The sequence below is a fragment of the Carya illinoinensis genome, chromosome 15, assembly GCF_018687715.1.
Source record: "Carya illinoinensis cultivar Pawnee chromosome 15, C.illinoinensisPawnee_v1, whole genome shotgun sequence".
In the NCBI taxonomy this organism is placed as follows: domain Eukaryota; kingdom Viridiplantae; phylum Streptophyta; class Magnoliopsida; order Fagales; family Juglandaceae; genus Carya; species Carya illinoinensis.
In genome coordinates this window covers 22212178-22237811 of record NC_056766.1, presented here as the reverse complement: position 1 = coordinate 22237811, position 25634 = coordinate 22212178, and the positions used below count along the sequence as shown (strand labels likewise).

The following is a 25634-nucleotide window of genomic DNA, read 5'->3' as shown; positions in this document are numbered from 1 at the left end:
TACGGTTAAAATTGGATAATGGTTTATGAGGCCAAATGTGACTTTTGGCGTGGGCCAGATGGACTTCTGGTGAGATATTGGGCCGGATGGACTTCCGGCGAGATATTGGGCCAAATGGACTTTTGGCGTGTTTTTCGGAATGGATATGTTTTTGGGCCAAGTGGGTTTTTGGCGTGTGTGGAAAACTGGTGTTTTTGGGCTTTGTGCATTGGGCATGTTTCATGCATCTTGTTTGAGTTATATGTGTTTTTATCTGGTAGTGTTTGGGGTTTTACTTACCTGCGGAACCATTTGTGGTTCCGTAGCTTTTGGTGCAGGAGTTGAGGATGAGGAGGAAGAGGCTGAGCCCGAGGATGCGGCTCCGCCGGGTTGCTGATGTTATCTTTTTATTTGTTTAAAACTGTATTTGTGTTTTGTAATATTTTATTTATGTACGTTTTAAACAGCTTGTATTACTTTAAGAAAAATTCTGGTACTTAGTTATGACTTTCTTATCCGCTGCGTGTCTCTCTGTACACAATTGCTGCCTTGCACACACTCGGCACCCGTCGATGGGATGGTGACCCGGGGTGTCACCATCCGGACGTCTCAATTTCCCCGTGTTCGGGCGTGGGGATTTTGGGGGCGTCACATAATCTACGTTTTTCCCTCATCCTGACTTCAGAAGGAGGCAATGCAATAGGTGTAGGTGCTGGCATATTACCACCTCCGAATGAGGCAAACTCATCAAATAATCATTTAAGGGTTTTCCTTACCCTTACTACAATATGATTCGTTCATGCCTTCCTGTTCACCAATCCCAATCCATATATAATGCCATCAATTTTATTACTGGGGGTCAAGAATACTAGCCAAATATAGGAAAATGTTTAGCCTACTCAAATCTCCCAAATACTTGGCATGCTTAGTTTGTATGCTCATTGCCATTTCCTGCTGCCTAGTTTGGTCACTTCCACATATTTCATCCAATTATTCTTTCACTTGACATACTTGTTGATAAAATTCATTGGATGTAACGTACAAAGAACCAGAAATGGTGGTTGTGACCTAGTAGAAAAGCCTAAAAAATTATACAAAAATCCCAACAGTAGCCCAACATCATCATCAGGCTTGCCCAATTCCCCCCTCATTAAAATGTTTGATATATTGTATGTCATCCTCACCCAATAATTTAAAGGCATTTTTAAACTCCTAGGCAGTCTCCAACATCAATAAAGTTGAGTTCCATCTTGTAGGAACATCAATACATAATCTCTTTTTGCATTCAGAGAAGTTGTTAGAAATGCATGATTAAGTTGTTTAAGTGGGTGATTTATTTCATCGAAAAAGAATTGAGCACTTAGTTATGCACCAAATTCTAATATAGGATGCCAAATTAATTGATGCCAATATTTTTCATATTTGCCCTTAAAATAATAAACACTTATATTATGCTTACTAGCATATAACCCGCACAATGTGCGGGCTTATTAAGCTAACGCTGATATATCAATAAATTTACAATATTTGAATTTACATGCTATAAATGATTATTAATGATTACATGGGTAGTGGTGGTAGGGGGTCGGTAGGGTCAAGAGAGCTAGCACTAATGCTAGTGGTTGGATTTGGCTCATTATCCATTTTCATTGACTCACAAAAATCTGACATGATGCAAAAATCACACAACAATTTTTAGAACTCCAAACTGTTTTTGTTGAAACCCCAAAACATATTGGAGTTTCAGTATTGAAACCCCTAATAGTTTGGGGTTTCAAAATTGAAACTCCAAATTTAATTTAGGATTTTACTATTAGGGGTTTCAATATTGAAAGCCCTAAATTAATTTAAGGTTTTGGATTGAAACCCTAGATTTTTACATCACAAATTCACACAATAATCATCACAAATTAACACACTCCACAATGCGAGAGCTTAGAGAGTCAGAGATGGAAGAGTCAAGAATGGGGGTTTGGCCTATACCGCCCCTCGCACCCGCTGGGGGCAGATGCAGGGCAGCTTATTGGGCCCCCTGAATCTAGCGCACAGGGCCACTGCCTTCACCCAGGTAGGGTCTGGGTGGGGTGGGAAGGGAAGGGGTCGGAGTCCCGCTGCCCTCCCCTAATTTCAAGAATTTTGTGAATGGTAGTTAAGATATTTTATTAGATTTTGAAAAATTAAAGAGAAAAGGTTGAATAAAATATTATAAAGTTAAAAATTTTTTTGAATACAATTTTTTAGTATTATTTTTGCTTTGAAGATTGGAAAAGTTGTATTGATTTTTGTATTTTATTTGAAGTTTGTTAAAATTATAATGATTAGATAAAAAAGTCGAAGATTTGAAATTGAAAAATATTTTATAGTTAAATGATATTTGAGAAAGAAATTATAAGAAGTTTTAGAAATTTATTGACCCAGTACCCAACATGTCAGACCGTTGGTGGTAAGGAGTCATGAGATTAGAAAGGATAGAATCCGAGAGAAAAAAAGTTTGGACACTTGAACTTGCAAATGTAAAGAAAAATAATAAATTATGAATCTTTTACAATTATTTTATAATGTTATTTTAAATGAAAAAACTTATATAAAAATAAAACTTTTTTTTTAAAGCAACAAAATTATTTTTAATGAAATAGATTGATTGCATTGGCATGTAACTATAACTTTGCTTTTATATTATTATATTAAGTTATACTATACATTATTCTTATTAAAAACGCTTCTAAACAGTCCATCTGATTATCTCATAACACCAGCCCACCAATCAGATTGGGACACATCAGCATATTTGGAATTAACACCATGAACCAAAATACCAGAGATTGAAAATACAAAGAAGATAAATCAAGTGACCTTTGTTGAAACCAACATAGACCCCAAAATACAAATAGAAGATACTCTTCTTAGTTGTTGAATGACAAACCCCCACTGAGATATTGCCATTGCTGCCACCAAACGAAGACCCCACTTCTATCTTGCCGTCGTCCACTACACTCACCGTTGCCCACTATGGTTGCCGTCTTTCCCGTCGCCCAATGGTTTGATTTTGAGCACTTTCAGTTTTGAATTTTTTTTGGTCTACTTGAATGCTTGGATGTGATGTACGTGGTCTCTTAGTGTCTTATTCACACAATAGCAATTCTTTATGAAAATGCCACATCAGTTTGCAAATAGAATTTTTTGTTAGAAAACATGAAATTAAGCTTACCAAGTGTCTATGGAAATGCCCACATGAGGAGATTAGTGAAGGTTTTGTTGTCAAGCACTAGTTTTAGAGCTACCTGTAAACACCACACTTATTAGTTGGAGGTGTGTTTGGAAGAAGATGATGAAGGAAGCATATAGTTAGCATGACCATTCTTTAACGCTTGAGAAAGCCTTTTTTTTTTTTACCATGCCTCTCAATTTTTATGAGATTTATAGAGTTTTGTCTCGATAGTGCAAATACATAAATAAAATCTCCATTTGAAATTTATAAAGTTCTATTAATTCCAAAAGGATTAAAAAAAAATGTGTCATGAAGATAGAAGAATGAAACACAACTTCAAATTTCTATAGAAGTATTAGTCAAAATCAAAGTCATGCCTCCTTTTTCCCTTGTCTTTCCTGTGTTTCCTTTATTAAAAGCAAGTGATGGCCATTAATGCTCTTTTCTTTGAAAATAACTGATGATATCCATCCATGTCATAGCTTTAATGCTCTTTTTTGCTTTAATACTCTTTTCTTTTTCTAAGTTTATTACGGATAAGATTAATATGATGTACTTCGATAAGTTTCATGAGCACTTCAGTTGTTGGTTTCTTCGATTTGATGAAACTTCAATTTGTGCACTGAAGTTTTGTTTCTTATTTTATAACAAAGGATCAAACTTGGAGTTATGATAGTGATGAAGTTGAGATAATGGCGAGTCACACATGTGTAGAAGGTGAAGATGTAGAAGATGTGGTGAATTTGGAAGATGAAGTTCATCTCAGTGATGATGTGAATGTAGAGAATGTAGTAAATAATAGGCAAAGTGTGGATGATGGAGTGAATTTGAGACATTGTTCGAGTAGAGGTCTAGAGGAGCCATTTATTGGTATGACATTTGATGACGTAGAAGACACCTAAGCATATTAAAAGGCATATACAAGAAAAAAAGGTTTTGCCATTCGGACCCAGCATACTCAATTGTCAAAGGAGGAGAAAAAACTAATTGTTGTAGACTACGTTTGCTCAATGGAAAGATTTCGACAGAAAAAGAGCAAACAAAAAGAACGAATAATTCTGGAATCTGCTGAGATAAAGATTGGTTGTAAAGCATTGATGGGGATAAAAAAAGAGGGTGAAAAGTGAATAGTATGTAAATTTGTGCTTCTACATAATCACGTGTTACTTATACCGAGAAGTACTTGTTTGCTTTGTGGACATAGGGGAGTGACACGTGTTAAAAAAAAACTTATTATGACTTTGAATGAGTCCGGTGTATCGACAAGGAAGATAATATCAGTGTTTAGTATAGAAGTAGAGGGTGACTTTAACGTTGTGTGTATTGGTAAGGATGCAAAAAATTACTTGGGGAACCAAAGGAGAAAATTATTTGAAGAATGAGATGCACAAAGGTTATATGCCTATTTTCTTAATCGACAATGCAAAGAGCTTGGATTTGTGTACTCCATGCAAGTTGACAAGAATGGTTTTATGGGAAGTTTGTTTTGGGCTGATGCTCAGTCAAGGACTGCATACCAATATTTTAGAGATGTTGTAACATTCGATGCTACATATTTGACAAATATTTATAAGATGTCATTTGTTCCATTTTCTGGAGTTCACTATTATCACCAAACCATAATGTTTGGTTGTGCCTTGTTGATTAATGAAACAGCCAAGTCATATACATGGTTATTGAGAACATGGTAAAAGGCAATACTTGGGCATGCCCCTACAACCATAATTACTGATGATGATAAAGTTATGGCGAAGGCCATTACAATTGTACTCCCAAATACAACTCATAGGTTTGTGCTTGTGGCATATTATATAAACATTTTCCGAATATTTGGCTCATGTATATAATAGATTTTCAGGCTTTCAAAAATATTTCCATCATTGTATTCATGAGATAATTACAATTGATAAGTTTTAGTTGGAATGTGGTGTTATATTAGTGAATTATGAGATAGGAGATAATACATGGCTGCACAATCTTTATAACTGACAGGAAATGGAGGTTCCTGCTTACTTGCATTCAACATTTTGTATTGGTATGCCAACAACTCAAAAAAGTGAAAGCATGAATAAGTTCTTCAAAGATTATGTTAGTTTCAACACTATGATTAATGATTTTGTGCATCAATATAAGAAAGCATTAGATGCACGTTATTTTAAAGAGAAAGAAAATGATGTGCGAACAAAATCTACTATGGCCATATTGAAAACATGTCATAAAATTGAAGAAGAGGCTGCTGTAGTGTACACGAGAAAGTCTTTCATGATCTTTCAAAATGAGCTTTTCAATAGTCCACGCTACAAGTCAACCAAATTGTGCAAAGTGGGGGAAAACAAGACTTATATAGTGACACCTCATGGCAAAGACACCCCTCTCTATATTGTGACATTAGAGAGTGGAGGAGACAAGTGGACTTGTACATGCATATATTTGAGTTTATGAGAATTCTCTGTAGGCATATCATGTGTGTACTTTGCAAGAAAGATAAATTATGTAGTTTACCACAATACTACGTTGTAAACAGATGGACTATCAATGCTAAGAGTCGACTTATTATTAACATATGCATTCCCGAATGGCATGTAACGCCACAGATGAGCCTGCACTGAGAACAAACAAGTTGATTATGCAACTTTACGCCATTGCGGAACTTGGGATGACTACAAAAAAACTGGACCACCTCTCCCTTGTCTTAGACAAGGCCCATAAAGAGCTGCTTTTGACGGAAGATCATGACGAACTTGGGACAATTACAAATTGCCCAGGTATTTTTACTTGTATACTTTGTGTGAACTTGGCTATGCCTATTTACTTAGACTAAAATTTCTTATTACCTATATAAAAAATGCGTAGGTGGCAGGGACTCAACTAATGATGGGTTTAGCAGAAGAAGTCAGGTTGTCTCAAACTTTTCACAGACAGTGCAGGATCCTCCATGGGTGCCCATGAAAGGCCACTCAAAGTCTTTGAGAGCAAAGAACCTAAAAAAGAGTCAACCAATCAAGAAAAGGCATTGTAGCATTTGCAAAAATGAGGGATATGCTAGGAATAACTGTCCTTCATTCAGGTATTGTAGATTTTGAATATTTTTGATTTATTGGTTTTTAATCAAAGTTTTAATTTTTTTTATTGTCTTTGTTCTTGTTTTATGCAGGGATATTGGGCATACAACTGAGATCGAGTGCACTAACTTGGATTCTTAATCAAATTTGCTTATGTATGAGTAAGATTATATATATATATTGGAGATGAGTCCTTAAAATGTAAAATGATTTTTTAAAAATTTAAGTTTTATATAATTAATGGTTTTGTGATTAATGTGACGGGAGGGTTGTGAAGCATTTGAAGGTTGTAAAGAGAAGGCAATTTGATCATTGTTGAGCTTTTGTGGATTGAAGATCAACATTTTTTGAAAATTTATGGATTGACGAATCTGAAACTTTGTTTTGAAGTGGTTGTATTTGGCCCAAGTGTTATGTAATTATATAATTAGGAATATTTGACTTTTTAAAGGATGTGATTACGCCCAAAGAATAACGCGGTAGTTGTAGCACAGCTTTGGAGTGTAGATTCTACAGGGAGACAAATTAAAAGAATAGCAAGAGGAACAAAGAAACTAAAGAAAAATATTAAATAAGTAATGAAGAATAAAGATTAATTTTAAATGTAAATTAAAGTGAAGCAAAGTGATTAATGGAAAAAGTACTCAAATTTGACGAATAGTAAAGCGTCGGGAATCCCTTGCACAAATCCGGTATTTTAATTATTCTTAATTCATTGGATAACTCAATTAGGAACTCAATTTACGAAATTTCCAATCGGAAGGTATAGATTTATAAACCAAAACTAAATCAAATGTAACCCTTTGAAAAAACATTTACCACTTTTAAAATACGTAAATTACTAACCCTATTGAGAAAATCCAATGAAAACAATATACTCAGGGAGCGATATTGCAGCAAAAAACTAAATCAATATAGATAAATAATTGATCCAAACATAATCAAAGAACTAATCCATTCAATAGAAAAAGCATGACTGAATCTATAAACAGAATAAATTCTATGATTATTCGGAGAAGAAAACATCAACGATGAATTGAGAATGATAAAACAAAAGAGTTTTAGCAATTGAAAATCAAATATATGAATTAAAAATAAATTATAAATACCATCTAATGTACAAGTTCATCCTTAACCCTATTTGAGAATTTAGTTACCCATAAATATACTGGACAATAAAAATCTCCAGAGAAAATTGAAGCGAACGGTGGCCATGGAAATGATTTTCTCTTCTCTTCAGATCTACCTCTTGTGCCTCCTCCCCTCTCTATTTCGTGCTAATGATATGCTTATATAGGATAGGAAAGAAATCCTAATGTCCTTTTAATTTCCGCATTAAAAAAAAACTTAAATTTTAGGACTTATCTTGGCAGCTACGTACACCCTTCAGGAGTTTGAATTTGGAAATCCTTATTAGAGATAAAGTTATAGCCCTTTAAGATAGCTTTCTAATGCATCAAGAATCTTATCAATCCAATATATGAGTAGAAAGATACAGTCAAAAGACTAAAGTATGTTCAGACTATCTCTTAACGAATTTTGGACTTGGATTTCTTGTGGTTTCATTTTGTAATTTTTTTTCTTTTTTCTTTTCTTCCAAATTGCTTTCAAACCTCATGAATGTCCTCCTTTGAATTTGACTGGACTTGACTTGCTCTTTTATAAACTCTGAAATTAGATATAAAAAAACTGCTTAGGAGTATCCCAACGTAAATAGAAATTCAATTTAAGAATACACATTAATTCCTATGATTTCTATTCACATTTTAGCATTTTAGTCCAATAATAAGATATTTAGAGTGCCCTTTCACACACTCATCAGGATGCCATTGATCTTATATCAAAATCTTTTTGCAAGGCTTTTTTTTTATGAATTTGAGTAGGCATGCATGTCTTTGTTTCAAGTTATACAAGTTGACCCAGAAATAGTCACAAACTTATGTACTTGAAAATATTTGACTTTTTAAAGGATGTCATTTTTTTGAAATATTTGATGTGATATTTGAGTATGCATGCATGCCGTGCAACTATTTTCTCAAAACAAGGAAATTGCAAGCGATGCAATAAAATTACAGCTTACATGTTCATTACAAATTAGTTGTCCAAAGCTAGAGCTAAAACAACTTACATGAGTTGAAGCATTGCCCGACATACACTAATATTTTTGGATACATAAAAATTACAAAAAAAATCACAATAAAAAACAATCACAATGTCAACCACTTGGCCTCCATCATGCCCATCTGCCTCGGACATTCCTGAAAATGGTCTCATTTTATGGTGCCGAACATGAGAAATATGTCTCATTGCAGCAACCTTCAATAATTTCCTAGCTGGGTGTAAGGACATGCCAACCCCATTCCTCAATCGAGTGACCATGCTCTCTTCATCATATATTTCCATCCAACAATTACCAATGACAAATGGTTGTTTATGCATGTCTTCAATTGCTTACGTAGTTGTTGCTTCTATGTCTTTAATTCTTTGCTTTAGGGAGTCCATGTGAAATCCAGAAAAACGAACCCCATAGGAGGCCTCCATTAAATCCATGACTAATTTAGAAGCCATTGCCGAGACCTAAAAATGAAAGTTATTAACGTAAGATAAATAAGGCTAGAAGCAACGAAGAAATCAGCACAAAAGTTTAGACTATATACAAATTGAGAAGTGTTCCACTCTTCCCTGAAAGTAAAGGTTGCCACATGAACTCTTGACTACCTTGACATACTTGCGTTGGTGGTGAATGAAGAGTTGTAATCAAGGCCTTTTTTTTTTTTTAATGGGCAGCCAAGGCCGCTGTTGAGTTCTTTTGTTTTGTGTTTCCTTTAATGGAATTTAATTAGGTGAAAAAACAACAAAAGCAGAATCTGACCTAGGCCTTTTTAGATTGAAATCATGTGATTATTTTCTTAACCAATCTTTAGAAAGGTATTGACTTTGTAAATATTTTTTTTAAGACACCTGACGAGATAAAAGAGTACAAGTAAAAAAAGATGAACAGTCCTTGGAGGGACAGACCTGTTGAATAATCATTGAAACTTATTGATGATATGAGAAAAGGCCTTATTAACATAGGATAAATAAAGGTGGAATTCTACCATGAGATTCAAGCAGATTGGAAAGGTCTAAACCCAACTAATATGGTACAAGCATGCAACTAAAAAGAACTGAAAGAGTGAGAAAGCATAACACAGTAAGCAAGAGACTGAAAGCATCATATTTTGTTTTTCTAATTTTTTTTTTCCTCACATCGCATGGCCTTCATATTTTGGTGGGGTGTTGTGGCCAAAGGGCCTTCGAGACTTTTTTACAAACAATTGGTATTCATGGCGTTAGATGCATTTTCAATCCATATGCCAAGATAATTTCCATAGCCTAGATTACAATAACTTCAAAATGAGATCTAAACCCAATACAAAAACTCCAATACAAGTTCTGTTAAGAATGAAAAGTTCAAAGCACACATTTTACTAGCCAATCCAATGATAATGTGTAACGCCCCAATGAAAGACCCAAACTACATGATTTATACTCCAAAAGGACTAGTCAATGATACAATTAGAATCCCATTAGAACCTTATAAAGAGTAAGAACTTCTCATTCCTAAGTAATGTAGGATCTCATACACCACCTACGTTTATCATTATCATATGGGGTATCACAATCTATCCCCCTTAAATTCCTGACATCATCTTTGAACCTATATGTTGTAGGTGGCACAACTCAAATTCCACATTTTTCGTTGGGATTGGCTCTGATACCATTTGTAACGCTCCAATGGGAGGCCCAAATTATATGACCTATACTCCAAAAGGACTAGTCAATGATACAATTGGAGCCTCATTAGAATCTTATAAAGAGGAAGAACTTCTCATTTCCAAGTAATGTGGGATCACATACACCACCTACCCTCAATTTTATCATATGAGGGTATCATAATCTACCCTCCTTAAATTCTCGACGTCCTCGTTGGGCCTGTTCGTTGCAGGTGGCACGGTTCAAGTCCCACATTTCTAGTTGGGATAGGCTCTGATACCATTTGTAACACCCCAATGGAAGGCCCAATCCACATGACCTATGCTCCAAAAGAACTAGTCAATGATACAATTGGTGCCCCATTAGAACTTTATAAAGAGTAAGAACTTCTTCTTCCTAAATAATGTAAGATCTCATACACTACCTACCCTTATCATTATCATATGAGGTATCACAATCTATCCCCCTTAAATTCCTGACATCCTCTTTGAGCCTATCTGTTGTAGGTGGCACAACTCAAATTCCACATTTTTCGTTGGGATTAGCTCTGATACCATTTGTAACGCTCCAATGGGAGGCCCAAACTATATGACCTATACTTCAAAAGGACTAGTCAATGATACAATTGGAGCCTCATTCGAACCTTATAAAGAACAATAATTTCTCATTCCCAAGCAATGTAATATTTTATACACCACCTACCCTCAATCTTATCATATGGGAGTATCACATAATGCAATTTCCTTGCCATTGGGATGAGTGGGGTGCTATCGAGTGCGAGCTCCTTCGGGAGGTAGTTGCCAGTTCTCTGCCATTGATTTTGGGTTGGGATGGATTTTGAGTTTGGGTTGGGAAGCATATAGCCACCGTCGGGTGTGGGTTGGGATGGAGGCAAAGTGCTGTCGGGCGTGGGTTAGGATAGGAAGAATGAGATTTAGGGGGAATGGAGTGTGCTGTTAAGGTGTAGTGACATGCATGGTAATGATGAAAATCAGCTAACGAGTCGCAATATGATTGGTGGGCTGATTTTATGAGATAACCAAATGGGCTAGTTATAAGATATTCTCTATTCTTATCTCATAATCATTAACTTCTCTTCCAAGAGCATTCACATTGATTTCTTTAAAGAGTTTTACTACATACAAGCACAATTGCGCACTAATCTGTGTGCCAATACTGATTTATTCATACTTAAAATTTAAATTAACACTGTTTTCAATAAGGAAAAATATAGTTGCAAGCACAATTGTGCACTAATTTGTGCACCAACATGATGTGATTGGTCAAAAAGTAAATTTTATTAAAAACAGTGTTAATTTAAATTTTAAGTATGAATGAATCAGTATTGGTACACAGATCAGTACGTGACTGTGCTTGTATATAGCAAAACTCTTTCAATAAAATCTACTTTTTGACTAATCACATTACATTAGTGCACAAATTAGTGCACAATTGTGCTTGCAACTATATTTTTCCCTCTTTAAATTGCTTTTCATTTTCAAATTTAACTCATTTTATTAAAAGTTGGCCTACATTGAATTAACCAACTCCTTTTCATCCCAAATATGAGTTACAGTAATTTCATCTTTTTCTTCAAATATGAAAGTCCTATTGCAAGTCTATATCAATTATTTATTAATTTCATCTTTTTCTCTTATGTTATTTTTTTATATTTTGAGATTATTATATTATAGATGTAACATTATTATGGATAGTATATATGGAATTTTTATTTACATATGAGATTTTATCATCTATGTATATATGAGATTATTATATTATATATTGTTGGATTGTGAAAATGAAAATGAATATGATTGTTGGAGGTTATTGAAGATTAGGAAAATAAAATAAAAAAGTAATAAAAAAATATAAATTTGTTAAGAAATATAAATAATAAAAAATAATAATATTTAATTATTATAGAGAATGTGATGATGGATAATCCAATATAGGTTTTAAGTGTTGAGTGGTTAGTTAAAAGCTAAAAAGTTACATATTTTTAAAATTTTGAAGTTTAGAATAGCCATTCCAAACTTTGAAGTTTAGATGCCGTAAGTAGTGATAAAGAGGGTATAATAAATTGAAATAAATATATAAGTAGTACTATATCTACTTACAATTATACTTACAAAAGTGTTCATACCTCCTACCGACACAAAATTCAAGCTTTCTAATGGTGGCACAATGGCATTATTCTAATTTTTATTAGAATCGAATAATAATAAGAATCAAATAATAATAATGATAAGAATAATTTATAAATAATCTAAATAAAAAAATGAATCTTTTATTAAAAAAAAAAAAAGAGCATCTGGCTTAGCTCTATCCAAATATGGTCCATACATTGTGTATCAAGAACAAGCAGATATAGTTGAATAGTAAAATCTCTCTTTGCCAAGGAGAAGATGCGGGTTCAATTCCCACTATCCGCCCAGAGTAATGGGATAAAGAATTAACTATAGTTAACCGTGTGATAGGATAGTGGTTCTATCCTCTTCCCTTCTTTTCCTACCCCTATGAAGCCTTAAACTGGAATACAGGACGATTACACTCCTCACACTTCAATATCGTACCTGGTTGTGGAACAAACAGTAAGCCCCGAACTGCATTATAAAGAATTTCACATATAATTGTCGAGATCTATTTAGCCATGGCTGAGTTCTAGAAAGCAGAAAGAACAATTCCCCCCAAATGAATTGTTGAGATAATTTCTTAACTTACGGCATCTATGGAAGAACATCAAGCATTTTATCTCAACCAAATAATCTAGATGATAAAATGACAATGAAGGGGGAAGAAGTTCCTAAAAGAGCAAGAACATAGTGTTAGGGCTCCGAAGACCTACTCTGAGATGGAACTGAACTAGGGAGATCGAAGTGTAGAAGTGATGAAGTTAAAGAAGCAACAACGACGACGTGCAACCAAGGAAGTGTTCCGTATTAAATAATTGGGTGCTGCGCACCGTTTCTTATGTTTTAAATAGGTGTTGCGCACCGATTTTGCAATAGAGTCCTTTTAATAGTCTGAAAACGCAGTGTTTGGTATTTAATCCAAACGGTGCGTGCGTCTGTCATTTGGGTTTTACACTGTCAGGGTCAATTTAATTAGTCTGAATTTTGTTAGGAAATGAGAGTATCTCAAGGCACAGAAAGGTGAGTGGAAGGGCATCTGAACAATTCCTGGAAGGATTCTCTGTAGTCGCTATTTTGTTTTGGAGGATAGGGAGCCCTCGAAGTTACCCCGTAGCATTTCCATTGCCATTATCCTTTTTAACATTTCTTCATACAATTGCCATGCAACCTGCATTCTCATAACAGCAACCATATTTCACCATTTGAATCACCTTCCCAGCATTCACAGCACACAAGCATTCCTAATATCCACAACTATCAATCCTAATATCCACAACTACCAAGCTCTTAACAGTGGTATCAGCTAGCAGTCGATCCTATGGCAGACAATACTAGATCCAAGGCTCAACAACATGAGGAGTTACAGCAGCAAATACTGGAGCTTAAATAGCAGACACAACAGCAAAATGAACAAAACCAGCAAACCATGACGAATTTTCAGCATAATTTCGACACACTCAATGATATGATGCGCACAATAGTTCGGCAACACCAACAACAACAGCACAACCAAAATCAGCAAAACAATCAACAAAATGATCAGGAACAACGCCAGCTACAGTATGAAGACCATGAACCACAAGAGCCAAGAAGAGGCAATTTCAGGGGTGTCCGCTTAGACTTTCCCCACTTTCAAGGAGACAATCCAGCTGCATGGATTTTCAAAGCACACCGTTACTTTGAATTCCATCAGACTCCCTTGCCACATCGCTTGCTCATGGCGTCTTACCACATGGAGGGGGAGGCTCTAGTATGGTACCAAGAGTCTTTTGAGAGGGGTCATTTCCATGATTGGGACACATTAACCAGGTCTATGCTCCTCCGCTTTGGACCAACGTCGTACAATAGTCCCATGGAGGCTCTAACCCGATTGAAACAGTCCAGCTCTATTGCGGCTTACACGGCACAATTTGAAGCCCTAGCTAATCGATTGAGGGGCGTTTCCGATGAACACAAGCTGTGTTGCTTCATAAGCGGGCTGAAAGATGAAATCCGCCTTCCCATAAAAATGTTTAACCCTGTCAATATGAATGCAACATATGGATTAGCAAGAATACAAGAGGAATACCTCTTAAGTGTCAAAAAATCCATCTAACAAACAGCGGAGAAGTCTAGTGAAATGTTTGGGTGTTTTTCCCGAGGGTCCTACTCGGGTAACAACAACAATAAATGGTCTGGCCCTACTGGTGCGACCAGACCAATTCTTTCCGACCAAATGGATGAAAAGCGGAAAAGAGGGTTGTGTTACCACTGCAATGAAAAGTGGAACCCACTCCATAAGTGCAAAAAATCAAGGATTTATTTCCTCCAAGCTGACGAGGAAGACGTTGAAGAGGAGGAGGACAGCCCTACAAAGGTTGAGGAAGAAGTGGGCGTGGACAACAAGGCTGATAACAAGGTAGAGGTTCCTGAAATTTCATTGGCAGCAATTGCGGGCACTCCTACAGTTAGTACAATGAGACTGGTGGGCAGCATAAATGGGGAGAAAGTGGTGATTTTAGTGGACTCGGGCAGCTCACATAATTTCATAGATTCAGCTCTAATTCCAAAGCTGAAATTAGTAGTGGATCCTTCAGTTGCATTGAGTGTCAAGGTAGCAAACGGTCAGTGCTTGAGAAGTGCGGGAATGTGCAATGCAGAGAATGTAAAGATGCAAGGTACCTCGTTTAAGCCCTCTCTTTATTTACTTGATCTTGTTGGATGTGATGTGTTAGGAGTCCAATGGTTAGAAACATTGGGCCCCATAACTTGGGATTTCTCTAAATTGCTAATGAGTTTTAGACATGAAGGGAAGTTGATTGAATTACAAGGGTTAAGGGTGAAACCTTCTGTGGTCGAGGATGGTCATAAAATGCCTAAGGGTAAGGGGGTTTTGTTACAAATTATGGCTGTTATGGAGGGAGGGAAGGAGCAAATAAAATTGGAGGCTGATGTTACTCAAGTTTTTAATAGGCCTAAAGGGAGTTTTTAATGAGCCTAAAGGGCTGCCTCCACCCCGTAACCATGACCACCAGATTGTTCTCAAGGAAGGTACACAACCCACAGCTAATAGGCCTTACCGGTATCCCTACTACCAAAAAACAGAAATAGAGAAAATAGTGGCTAAGCTATTGAAATCAGGGGTGGTACGACCTAGCTCCAGCCCCTTCTCTTCTCCTGTTTTACTGGTCTGCAAGGCCGATGGGAGTTGGAGATTATGTGTGGACTATAGGGCATTAAACAAGGAGACGGTTAAGGCAAAATTTCCAATTCCGGTGATTGATGAGCTGTTGGATGAATTGTTTGGCTCGGTTATTTTTTCTAAATTCGATTTAAGGTCGGGTTATCACCAGGTGCGGGTAGTTGAGGAGGATATACCCAAAACAGCGTTTCGTACTCATGGAGGGCAGTATGAGTTCTTGGTAATGCCCTTTGGTCTAACTAATGCCCCTGCCACCTTCCAAGGGTTAATGAACGATGTCTTTAAACCTTATCTCAGAAAATTTGTATTGGTATTTTTTTTATGACATTTTGGTCTATAGCAAGAGTAGAGCTGAACATTTGGGACATTTGAGTAAGGTTTTATCCTTACAACAGCAACACAGCCTATATGCCAAAAGATCTAAGTGTAAATTCGCTGTTGGGGAAATCGACTATTTGGGTCATGTGATTAATGCTGATGGGGTGATGGCGGATGCTTCTAAAGTGGCTGCCATGTTAGAGTGGCCTGAGCCTAAGAATGTGAAGTCTCTAAGGGGATTCCTAGGGTTAACGGGGTATTATCGGAAGTTTATCCGACATTATGGGGGAATTACAGCCCCTCTTACAGATTTGTTGAAGAAAAATGCTTTTTCTTGGAGTGAGGAAGCAAGGAAGGCATTTGTACCCTTGAAACAGGCTGTTGCACACCCTCCAGTGTTAACGTTACCAGATTTCAGCAAAGCCCTTTGTTATTGAATGTGATGCGTGTGGAATAGGGCTGGGAGCCGTTTTAATGCAGTTCGGACAGCCCATTGCTTATCTAAGCAAGGCCATTAAGGGTAAAGCCCTTCTCTTATCTACTTATGAAAAAGAACTACTGGCTCTTGTGACAGCTGTCCAATAATGGAGGCCATACCTCCTGGGTCAGACCTTTATAGTTAGGACTGACCAGCAAGCCCTCAAGTTTTTATTGGAGCAGCGGATGGGAACTGAGATGCAGCACAAATGGGTAGCCAAGTTGATGGGCTACCAGTTTTCTATTGAATACAAAAAAGGGAAGGAAAATAGGGTGGCAGACGCACTGTCTAGAAGAATGGAAGGGCCAAGCAGGGCTGAATGTGCGGCTATACTTTCTTTTCCTAACCCTTCTTGGCTAGAGGAATGAAAAAGGAGCTACCAAGAATCAACTGAGCTGGTAGTGTTACTGGATCAGCTACAGTCAAATCGGAATATACCTAAGGGCTATCTCAAAGACAAGGGGTGATCCTAAAAAAGGGGCGAATTGTATTGGCAGAAAATTTTGATTTTAAAAAGAAAGTGTTACAATTTGTGCATGACAGCCCTCAAGCAGGTCATTCGGGGTACCTGAAAACATACCAAAGGGCCAAAATGAATTTCTATTGGAAAGGTATGAAAAAAGACATTAAGAAGCTAGTACGGGAATGTGATACCTGCCAAGCCATAAAAAACGAGACTGTTTACCCAGCTGGACTACTCCAGCCACTTCCCATTCCCAACCAACCTTGGACTGACATTTCTCTTGATTTTGTGGAAGGTCTACCAGTTTCAAAAGGGTTCAGTGTAATATTGGTGGTGGTTGATCGACTCTCTAAGTACGGGCATTTTATACCCTTAGCTCATCCCTACACTGCTTAAGTGGTGGCAGAAGAGTTTATGAAGAATGTGTTTAAGCTGCATGGGTGCCCTAGGTCTGTGGTATCGGATAGGGACCCAATTTTTTTAAGTAATTTCTGGAAGGCCATTTTTAGTGCGCAAGGGTCTTCTCTTGATTTCAGTTCAGCTTATCACCCGCAATTGGATGGCCAAACTGAAGCAGTGAATAAATGTGTGGAAGCCTATTTACGTTGCTATGCTGGTTTGAAGCCGAAAGGTTGGTCTTACTGGCTCCCCATGGCTGAATGGTGGTATAATACCACCTATCATACGGCGACTAAAATGACCCCTTATCAAGCTGTCTACGGCTACCCCCCACCCACTCTCTTGTCCTATGTACCGGGAACAGTAGCAAATGATGTGGCAAATCAGTTCCTCAACAACAGGGACCAGGTAATAAACTTGCTCAAACAAAATTTAACTGATGCTCAACATAGAATGAAACATTATGCGGATAGACAGAGAACTGAATGAGTATTTGAAAAGGGGGACTGGGTTTACCTGAAACTGCAACCATATCGTCAAAAAACTCTAGCTTTGAGGCGGAATCTGAAGCTATCACCAAGATTCTATAGACCTTTCCAGGTGGAAGAAAAGATCGGAATTGTCGCCTATCATCTAAGGCTACCAGAGTCTTCGAAGATCCATCCCACGTTTCACGTGTCTTGTCTGAAGAAGAAATTGGGTTCTCAGACCCCAATCCTCCCGAATCTCCCTCCCATTGATTCCTCTGGTGAGATTCAACCGGAACCAGAACTGATTTTGGATAGGAAGATGAAGAAACAGGGAGACCGAGTAGTGACTGAAGTGTTGGTGAAATGGAATGGGTTACCGACAGAGGCAAGTAGCTGGGAAATCTTGTGGAAGCTTCGAAACCTTTACCCACACCTTGTGGGCAAGGTTCTTTGAAGAGGAAGGGAATGTTAGGGCTCCGAAGAACTGATCTGAGATGGAACTGAACTGGGGAGATCGAAGTGTAGAAGTGATGAAGTTAAAGAAGCAACAACGACGTCGGCAAGCAAGGAAGTGTTCCGTATTAAATAACTGGGTGCTGCGCACCGTTTCTTATGTTTTAAATAGGTGCTGCGCACCGTTTTTGCAATAGAGTCCTTTCAATAGTCTGAAAACGCAGTGTTTGGTATTTAATCCAAACGGTGCGTGCGTCTGTCATTTGGGTTTTACACTGTCAGGGTCAATTTAGTTAGTCTGAATTCTGTTAGGAAATGAGAATATCTTAAGGCACAGAAAGGTGAGTGGAAGGGCATCTGAACAATTCCTGGAAGGAGTCTCTGTAGTCGCTATTTTGTTTTGGAGGATAGGGAGCCCTCGAAGTTACTCCCGTAGCATTTCCATTGCCATTATCCTTTTTCACATTTCTTCATAAAATTGCCGTGCAACCTGCATTCTCATAACAGCAACCATATTTCACCATTTCAATCACCTTCCTAGCATTCACAGCACACAAGCATTCCTAATATCCACAACTATCAATCCTAATATCCACAACTACCAAGCTCTTAACACATAGAGCTCCTAATCAAAAGTATGTAAAACACACGAGTGAGTGAGCAAGAACTTAGAAAAGGATATCATAAAAGTACAATGCTATGAAGTATGAACTCCCGATCCTGCTATCCCAATCATGGAAATCCACCCTTACCCTTTTCTAATCACACAATTTCTATAAGAAAGACGCCATACATCAATAATATCTGAAGGAAGTTGAAAATCATCCTTACAAGGGAGAGGCAAGGTGCAGCAGATCACATGAATGACACTGGGATTGATGCAAGTGAAGCCAACAGACTTTGGCATGGATGCAGGGAGCAGTGTTCCTTTTTGTCCCTTCATTTTATCTTCTCCCTTGCAAAATTAATATAAAACTATGAAGCTCTTGGTGATGATGGATAGAAAATGGACAGTTTGCTGTTGCCGATCTTGAATTTTTAATGAGATTAGTTTGCCTTCTTGTTGCTGATTTCTGTATTTTGAATTGTTGGGGAACCATCTAGGAAGCCTCTTTGGCCAGTACCTGGTACGAGATTGCAAACATTACCAATGCTTCAAAAATGTAGTTTGAAAACAATAACAAAAGAGTAACAATTGAGTTAAGTTAATAGTGCGAAAATAATGCACGCAAGCACAATCTAGGATTTGGGCATTTTTTTCCAAACTAACCTAAAACTCAGCACTGGGGTCATGTACAATATTTTTTTCACTCTTCTATATGTAACATTATAGAATCACGAGATGACAACCCCAAAAAATGCCATTAAACCTCTCTATATAGGCACGAATGACCCAAGTTTAAACATCTATCCATGACAAACTATAAGATATTTCGATCGACCAACATACTATTGCTTCAAGCAATCATGAAAATTGCACAAGTTTCAAGAGTTGTCTGGTTAGGCTAGTACAAATAATTTAGCCTTGAAGATGGATTACATATAATATTCATGGTGGAGGCCAGTTGATAAAATTTCTCGAGCTAGTTCGAGGAGGGAAAATTAGAGAAACCCCCCGACCCCCAACCAAAAAACAAGTCTACCATACTACTTTCTCAGCTGGAGTTGCGGGAGAGTCAGTTGTACTAAAAGCAGAGCAATGGGAATCTTTTAGCAAAAGCAGGAGGCCAATCATTCCATTGAGGGTGGTAGCCTTCCAGTGCTTGTGTGCATTTGCCGGTTTGTGCCAACGGATCAATCATCGGATAGCCTTGGAGTGCCTTCTGAATCATGTCCAAATATGTTACTGTAGGGCAAGTCCCATCCAAACATAAAATTGTTCCAATCATATCCTCTGCCCTTTACAATGAGGCATCATTTGGCCAAAATTAACACATTGCACATGCTTCCAAATTACATGACTGAATTAAAAAACAACTTGATTAGTTGCTAAAAATACCAAAAATATCCTTGTTAATAAATGAAAATATCTACCCAAAAGACGCACAAACAGGTGCCCTCTGCAAATATTCTAGGTGATTTCAGAACCTTGCAATCATACCAAAAGCCCCACTCTAATTCCCACCTAAAGCTCAAATTTAGGGTTTCATAGATTCGCACACCTTACTATTCAGATTAAGCCATTTAAATAAGGTGCTCATAATCTTAACCACAAAATGCTTGACCAAGCTAATGGGTGCACAAGGTTCACCAAGGTAATTGTCTTCAATGGCTACCACAGCTGCATGTCACAATGGGTCCTCTGGGATGTGCAACAATACCATTTCTTCAGTCGAGCTCCAGCGTCAACTCTTGCTCGACGTCAGAGTTATGTTGACATTGTTTAATTGGTCGTCAGAAACACACACAGGAACGTTGGAACACATATTTAAAAATTTGTTTAATAGTTTTCCTTGTTCATTTTCCTAAATCCATGCAATGTTTTTATGCTTAAAAAACATTTTTGTAATATGCTGGATTTTAATACCCTGAACTAAAATTCCAGCCTCAAATATTGCTAATTAGGCATGAAAGTCGTGAACAGGCATCTAGTGACCACAACATGCCCAAAGCAAATTGCAAAGATAGAAGCACTAGGACCATCAACATTTCTTTTCCAGGAGCTCATGGCACAAGCTCACCAGCAAAGAAGCTATACAACTCTAAAAACCCAGTACTCAACTAGATTGTTATCTTCTACTCTTTTTTTAAAGTCTACTAGATTGTTTTCTTAACAGGGAAATTTCCAATTAATTAAAGTTCCTACAAACCCCATGAACACAATTAAAGCTCAAAGCAGGCCAAAGACCCTCTAGAATCCATGGAAGTTACAATCAGCATCGATGACACAAGATTTTTGTAAACATCTTTATTGCTACAAAAAAATTTACTGCAAAATGAAAAGCAGCACTTTTTTTTATCAGAAGAAATTTATTAATGAGGAAAAGCAGCACTTCTGTAATGAGTTTTCTATTTTCATAAGTATTACACAAAAAGTAAATAAATGTAGATGACCACCAATTAAGCACTGAGAAGCTTGAATTACTTAAACACAGTGACCTAGCGAGGACAAGCCCAGGGGAAAGTGACATACATCAGCAATGGACCTCTAAAGGATAGAATCTGTTGGTACTCGATTTAATTGGTAGAAGATTATTTTGGCTTAGAAAATTCTGGACCTTATTGGGTTTTAAATTATGGAAAAAAAAATAAGTCAGTTGGAGGACTTTTTATCTGGCTGCACGGTTTTCTAGATCTTTGAGATAGCTAGGGGTTTGTGGTGGGAAAGGGCTTAAAAATATTGCAGAATTGGGAGTTTCTGGTGATGTTTTTTGTCTTTTAATAAGTAATAATCTTTATTGAATAGAAAGAAACTAGGCAATGCCCAAGTACACATAAAGTATACAAACTGAGACGCCTAATTACATTCTAGTGAGCTGAAAAGAAGATAAAAACTCATGAACATTCCCACCCTTCAATACAATAGCAGAAAACCATTGGAAAAGAGAGAATACAAAAAAATTCCAGATATCCCCCACTACCCGCTCCTTGTTGTTAAAACACCTAGCATTCCTTTCCAACCATAGGCATCACATTAAGCACAACGGTATCATCCGCCACACTGCTACCAGTTGAGCGCAATTGTGAGACCTGTTCCAGCATGCAAGTAGATCCACCACACACTTAGGCATTACCCAACTCAGCCCGGCTCTACTGAGGATACCAGCCCTTAACTCCCCAGCCACCTCACAATGTAAAAGCAAATAATCAATCGATTCCCCACTCTTTTTACACATGTAGCTTGTGATGTTTCAGGGCTGAGAACAGTGACCTGATCTAGAGGCAGGGTTTTGAACATCTGTGATTGCTTGGGAGCTAGTTGATGGATGGGTGGTAAAATGAAAATTACAAAATAAAATAAATTAAACAAGTCTCACAATCAATTGGCAAGACTTAATATGAAGTTCACAAATTTGTAGTTGTGGAACGACTAAAGTTAGAAGTACCAGCAGCCTATATATATATCCATGAGGTTCTACCAATCAATGGGACATTGGATAAATTCTGCAGCAGATATGAAACTTTCAATTAAAGTTGAATGATACAGTTCTAACTCCTCCCTAGGAGTGAGGCCTGATGAAAACTATGTCAAATGCCTAGGATTTTATCTTAACTTCTCTCTTCCACTTGAATTAATTGATCGTGTCTGTCGTTGCAGATGTTGCTATGCTTTTCATGCCTGCATCTGCTCCATTTGGTCCCTCCATATAGTTGTATTAGCATTAGACAGAGATTCCCACTCTCCATATCTCTTCATACTAGCTCAAGAGGTATTAAGCAAGCTCCTATAACAAGTTTTCATGTGGAATTATTCTTTTGACACAATCTCGGTCTTTATCAATGAAACAAACTCATAGCTAGACAAGCCAGGCTGCAAACTGGTTAGCAAAACAAGGAGCATGATGCTCCTCAAAAGGTTTCTTGGAGCTCATGGCCTTACCAAAAGTGCTGAGAGATATTTTGAGGCTCGACAAAATAGGATTACCAGTTTAACATTGTACATGAGTTGATTTAAGTTTTTAGATTGTATAGTCTTCTTTCACAGGCTAATATAGGTTTTTCTTTTTCTTGCATTTTGATGCTTTTTGTAAATGCCAAGATGCCTCAATAAGTTACCACGGTATTCCTCTGGAACAAGGGTGCATTAATAAAAATTTATGGGATATCATCATCTTAACAAAAACAGTTCATGGCTATAATTCATAGTAACAAAAGGAAATAGTTAGAATGCATCTTATAATGATGATGATAGAAGATTCTCCGCACCTGAATGAGGTCAAAGGGAAACTTGACATTGGAGGTTGCTAACCACCCAGTCATGTTTACAGAAAAACCTCAAACTGTTGAGACTTCTCATTACATGAGAACCTACTGCTCCCAAAAAGAAAAGCCGCGCTCTCTCACAACTCTTCTAGTTTCAGGTTGGCGGCAAAAATTTCTTGTTTGATCAAATCTGGTGTTCTTGACAGACTCCCTACAATTTAATTGATTGCCCTCTAAATCCTTCTTCTGACACTCAGGTACATGTTTACCAGACATCCAAGCCTGAATCATCTCATCTGTCTTTGGTTCTGGCTCAAACTGTTTCTCCTTCATCTCTATATAATATTTGTGTGCCTCCTCCAGCTTTCCGTTCAAAAATAGCCCATGTACCAGCACAATATATGAGCTCCGATCGGGGTGGACTCCATTTTTACTCATGGTGTTCCACAACTTGAAGGCATTATCAACCTCGCGCCATTGACAAAATTTCCTAATCAACATCATGTAGGTATCTGAATTTGGCTGGCAGCCCATATTTTTCATCTTTTCCAAGAGCACAAACACTTCTTCTCCTGTCCTTAAACAACGGAAGAAGGCATGGTAAGTCCGTATTGTAGGGGAGAAACCCCGCTGCAACATCTCATCAAAGAATTCTTTAGCTTCTTCTATTCTCTGGGCCCGACAGAGAGGCTTGATCAGTGAGTTATAAGTGACGACATTTGGAGCAACGCCCTTCTCTTCCATTGTTTTCAGGAGATTGATAGCTTCTTTCACAAGTCTACCTTTTGCAAGAGCATGAATGACAGCGTTGTAGACTTTCCTATCCATTACAATTTTCATTTCCTTCATCTGGTTGAAGAGCTTAAGCACCTTCTTCAGATTACATGCTTTTGTGTAGCATGATATGAGGCATCCATATGAGACAACATCATGTTGGATACCTCTCTTGCTCATCTCCCTCCAAATTCTCTCTCCCTCCCGGGGACTAACAATCACATTACACCACCCATTGAGGATGATGTTAAAGCTCTTGGTATCAAACGGGAATGTATTCTTATTTGTGAAGAGCAAGTGCTCAGCCTCTTGCACATTCTTGTACCGGCAAAGGGCAGAGAGAAAGCCTTGGAATTCATCGATCCTAACTTCAAACTTAAACCGTTTGTAGGCATAGAAAGTATTTATAGCCCTCCCCACATCATGAACAGCACAATATCTCCTAATCATGATCAAGAGAGTCTGAGGTGTGACAAGAGGTGGACCGTTGGTACCACCTCTCATTTCATCAATCAAGGCCCATGCAGTGCCAAACTTTCTCATTTTCCCAAGAATAGAGATCATGGAATGGTATTCGCGCACAGAATGAGCATAACCAGGCTGCTTTCCAGCCCACAGAAAGAACGTGAATGCTGCTTCCCAATCATTGCGGATTTGTGAGAGCACTGCCACCACCAATTCTGATGAGGCTGTAATCCCGCAATGCTCAAGCTTGTTTTTTGATTCAGATGGACTGCTACGAAGTTCATGTAATATATCCACAATAGTCATTGTATCTCGGACAAGACCCTCGTCTCCCATAGGCAATGGTTTGAATTCTGTTTCATCCTCTTCATATTCTTCACCACCGCAGCCACCATCATCCTCGTCACTATTAGCATCTTCTTGTGTTTCTATTAAGGTTGAATGGTTTGAACTTGGAAAAATAGAAGAAGACGAGAAAAATTGTAAGCGAGGCTCCATAGCTGAAAAACTGTAAGGGGTAGATGGGCTGAAGTTAAGAAGGGCAGCAGTGATAGGCTTAGCAAGAATATCAGAACAAGTAGAATTGACATGGGTTCGACGAAGAATTGAGAATACGGAGAGGTTAGAAGATCTTAACCTGATCATGTGCCGCATTACTACCAAGTGAATTTGTTATTGATTGTAGAAAACAGAACGAAACTCGAAAGAGGAAAAATCGACCAGATCCTATAAACAAGGGAAAATGAGTGACAGACTATATCGAACGGACTTCTCTCTCCGTGGGCAGATTACTTTGAACTTCTAATTGAGGAAAGATAGATGTAAGTGGATTGGAAGATATCCATTAAGTTTCAAAATTAGAATACAAGCTGTTTGTGACATTGACTGAGCGAACACACCACGAGAACAAAACAGTACATTGAAAACTCCATTATTCTACCACTACATATAAACCGAGAATTGAGTTCACTGCAATAATATATTCATTTGTTTCTTATACTCATTGACATCGAAATCACTACAGCCAATAACCCAAGGCAGTGATTTCGAACCTTGGAGCTGCGTTGGGGAGAGTTGAATACCCGATAGATTTGAGGGGGAGAACGAGGGAGCTCCTGAGTTGTGTTCGTATCGACGACTCGAGGGAGACGAGTTGGGGGAGATGGACCTTAGCTGGACACTGAGAACCCAAAGATTTGAGGGTGTAAAAATTGGGAGCGATACCGAATTGGGGGTCTGTTACAGGGGAAACACACGGTTTCTGTTCCGTGTTTAAAACAAATAATAAAAAAATCGCCATGCGCCTCGACCGAAACGTAGAGTAAAAAATCTCTACTTATATATAAGGTGCGAATTCACTATCTACAATATTTTTGTCTAGAGCAATAATACAATTTCTATTTAGGGACTGCAATACAAGCAAGATAATTTTATTTTTAAAAATTTTTAAAATTATTAAAATATTCATCTTAAAATGATATTTTTTCTCTTTCAATAAAGGATCCGTATAACTTTTTCTCTTTCAATAAAATAGAATTTTTTTTTTTCGTCTAACTTTTTCATTTCTCATTTTGCCCTTAGTTATATTCTTAAATTACGTCTTTAGTGTTTCCATTCTTCTTTTGCTAAT

At 37.6% G+C, this 25634-nt stretch overlaps 1 protein-coding gene across 4 annotated transcripts; it reads right to left on the bottom strand.

Annotated features, from left to right (window-relative positions):
- Window positions 1-8279: 8279 nt before the first annotated feature.
- On the bottom strand, window positions 8280-25314 carry LOC122296058 (pentatricopeptide repeat-containing protein At5g15010, mitochondrial). Of its 4 annotated transcripts, none has more exons than XM_043105458.1 (4): window positions 22769-25314; window positions 18734-19026; window positions 17496-18392; window positions 8280-8826 (listed from the first exon to the last, which is right to left on the bottom strand). In XM_043105458.1, exon 1 carries the CDS (start codon window positions 24656-24658, stop codon window positions 22871-22873), a length of 1788 nt encoding a protein of 595 aa, XP_042961392.1. In that variant the 5' UTR covers window positions 24659-25314; the 3' UTR covers window positions 8280-8826; window positions 17496-18392; window positions 18734-19026; window positions 22769-22870. The 4 variants fall into 4 exon arrangements, with proteins under 4 accessions (XP_042961392.1, XP_042961393.1, XP_042961390.1 ...); XM_043105456.1 differs by lacking the exon at window positions 8280-8826 and adding an exon at window positions 13494-14158; XM_043105459.1 differs by lacking the exon at window positions 17496-18392.
- Window positions 25315-25634: the final 320 nt, after the last annotated feature.

Excerpts from the sequence above, each read along its gene's own strand:
- LOC122296058 (XM_043105458.1), bottom strand. The coding sequence starts at position 24,658 with ATGCGGCACATGATCAGGTTAAGATCTTCTAACCTCTCCGTATTCTCA.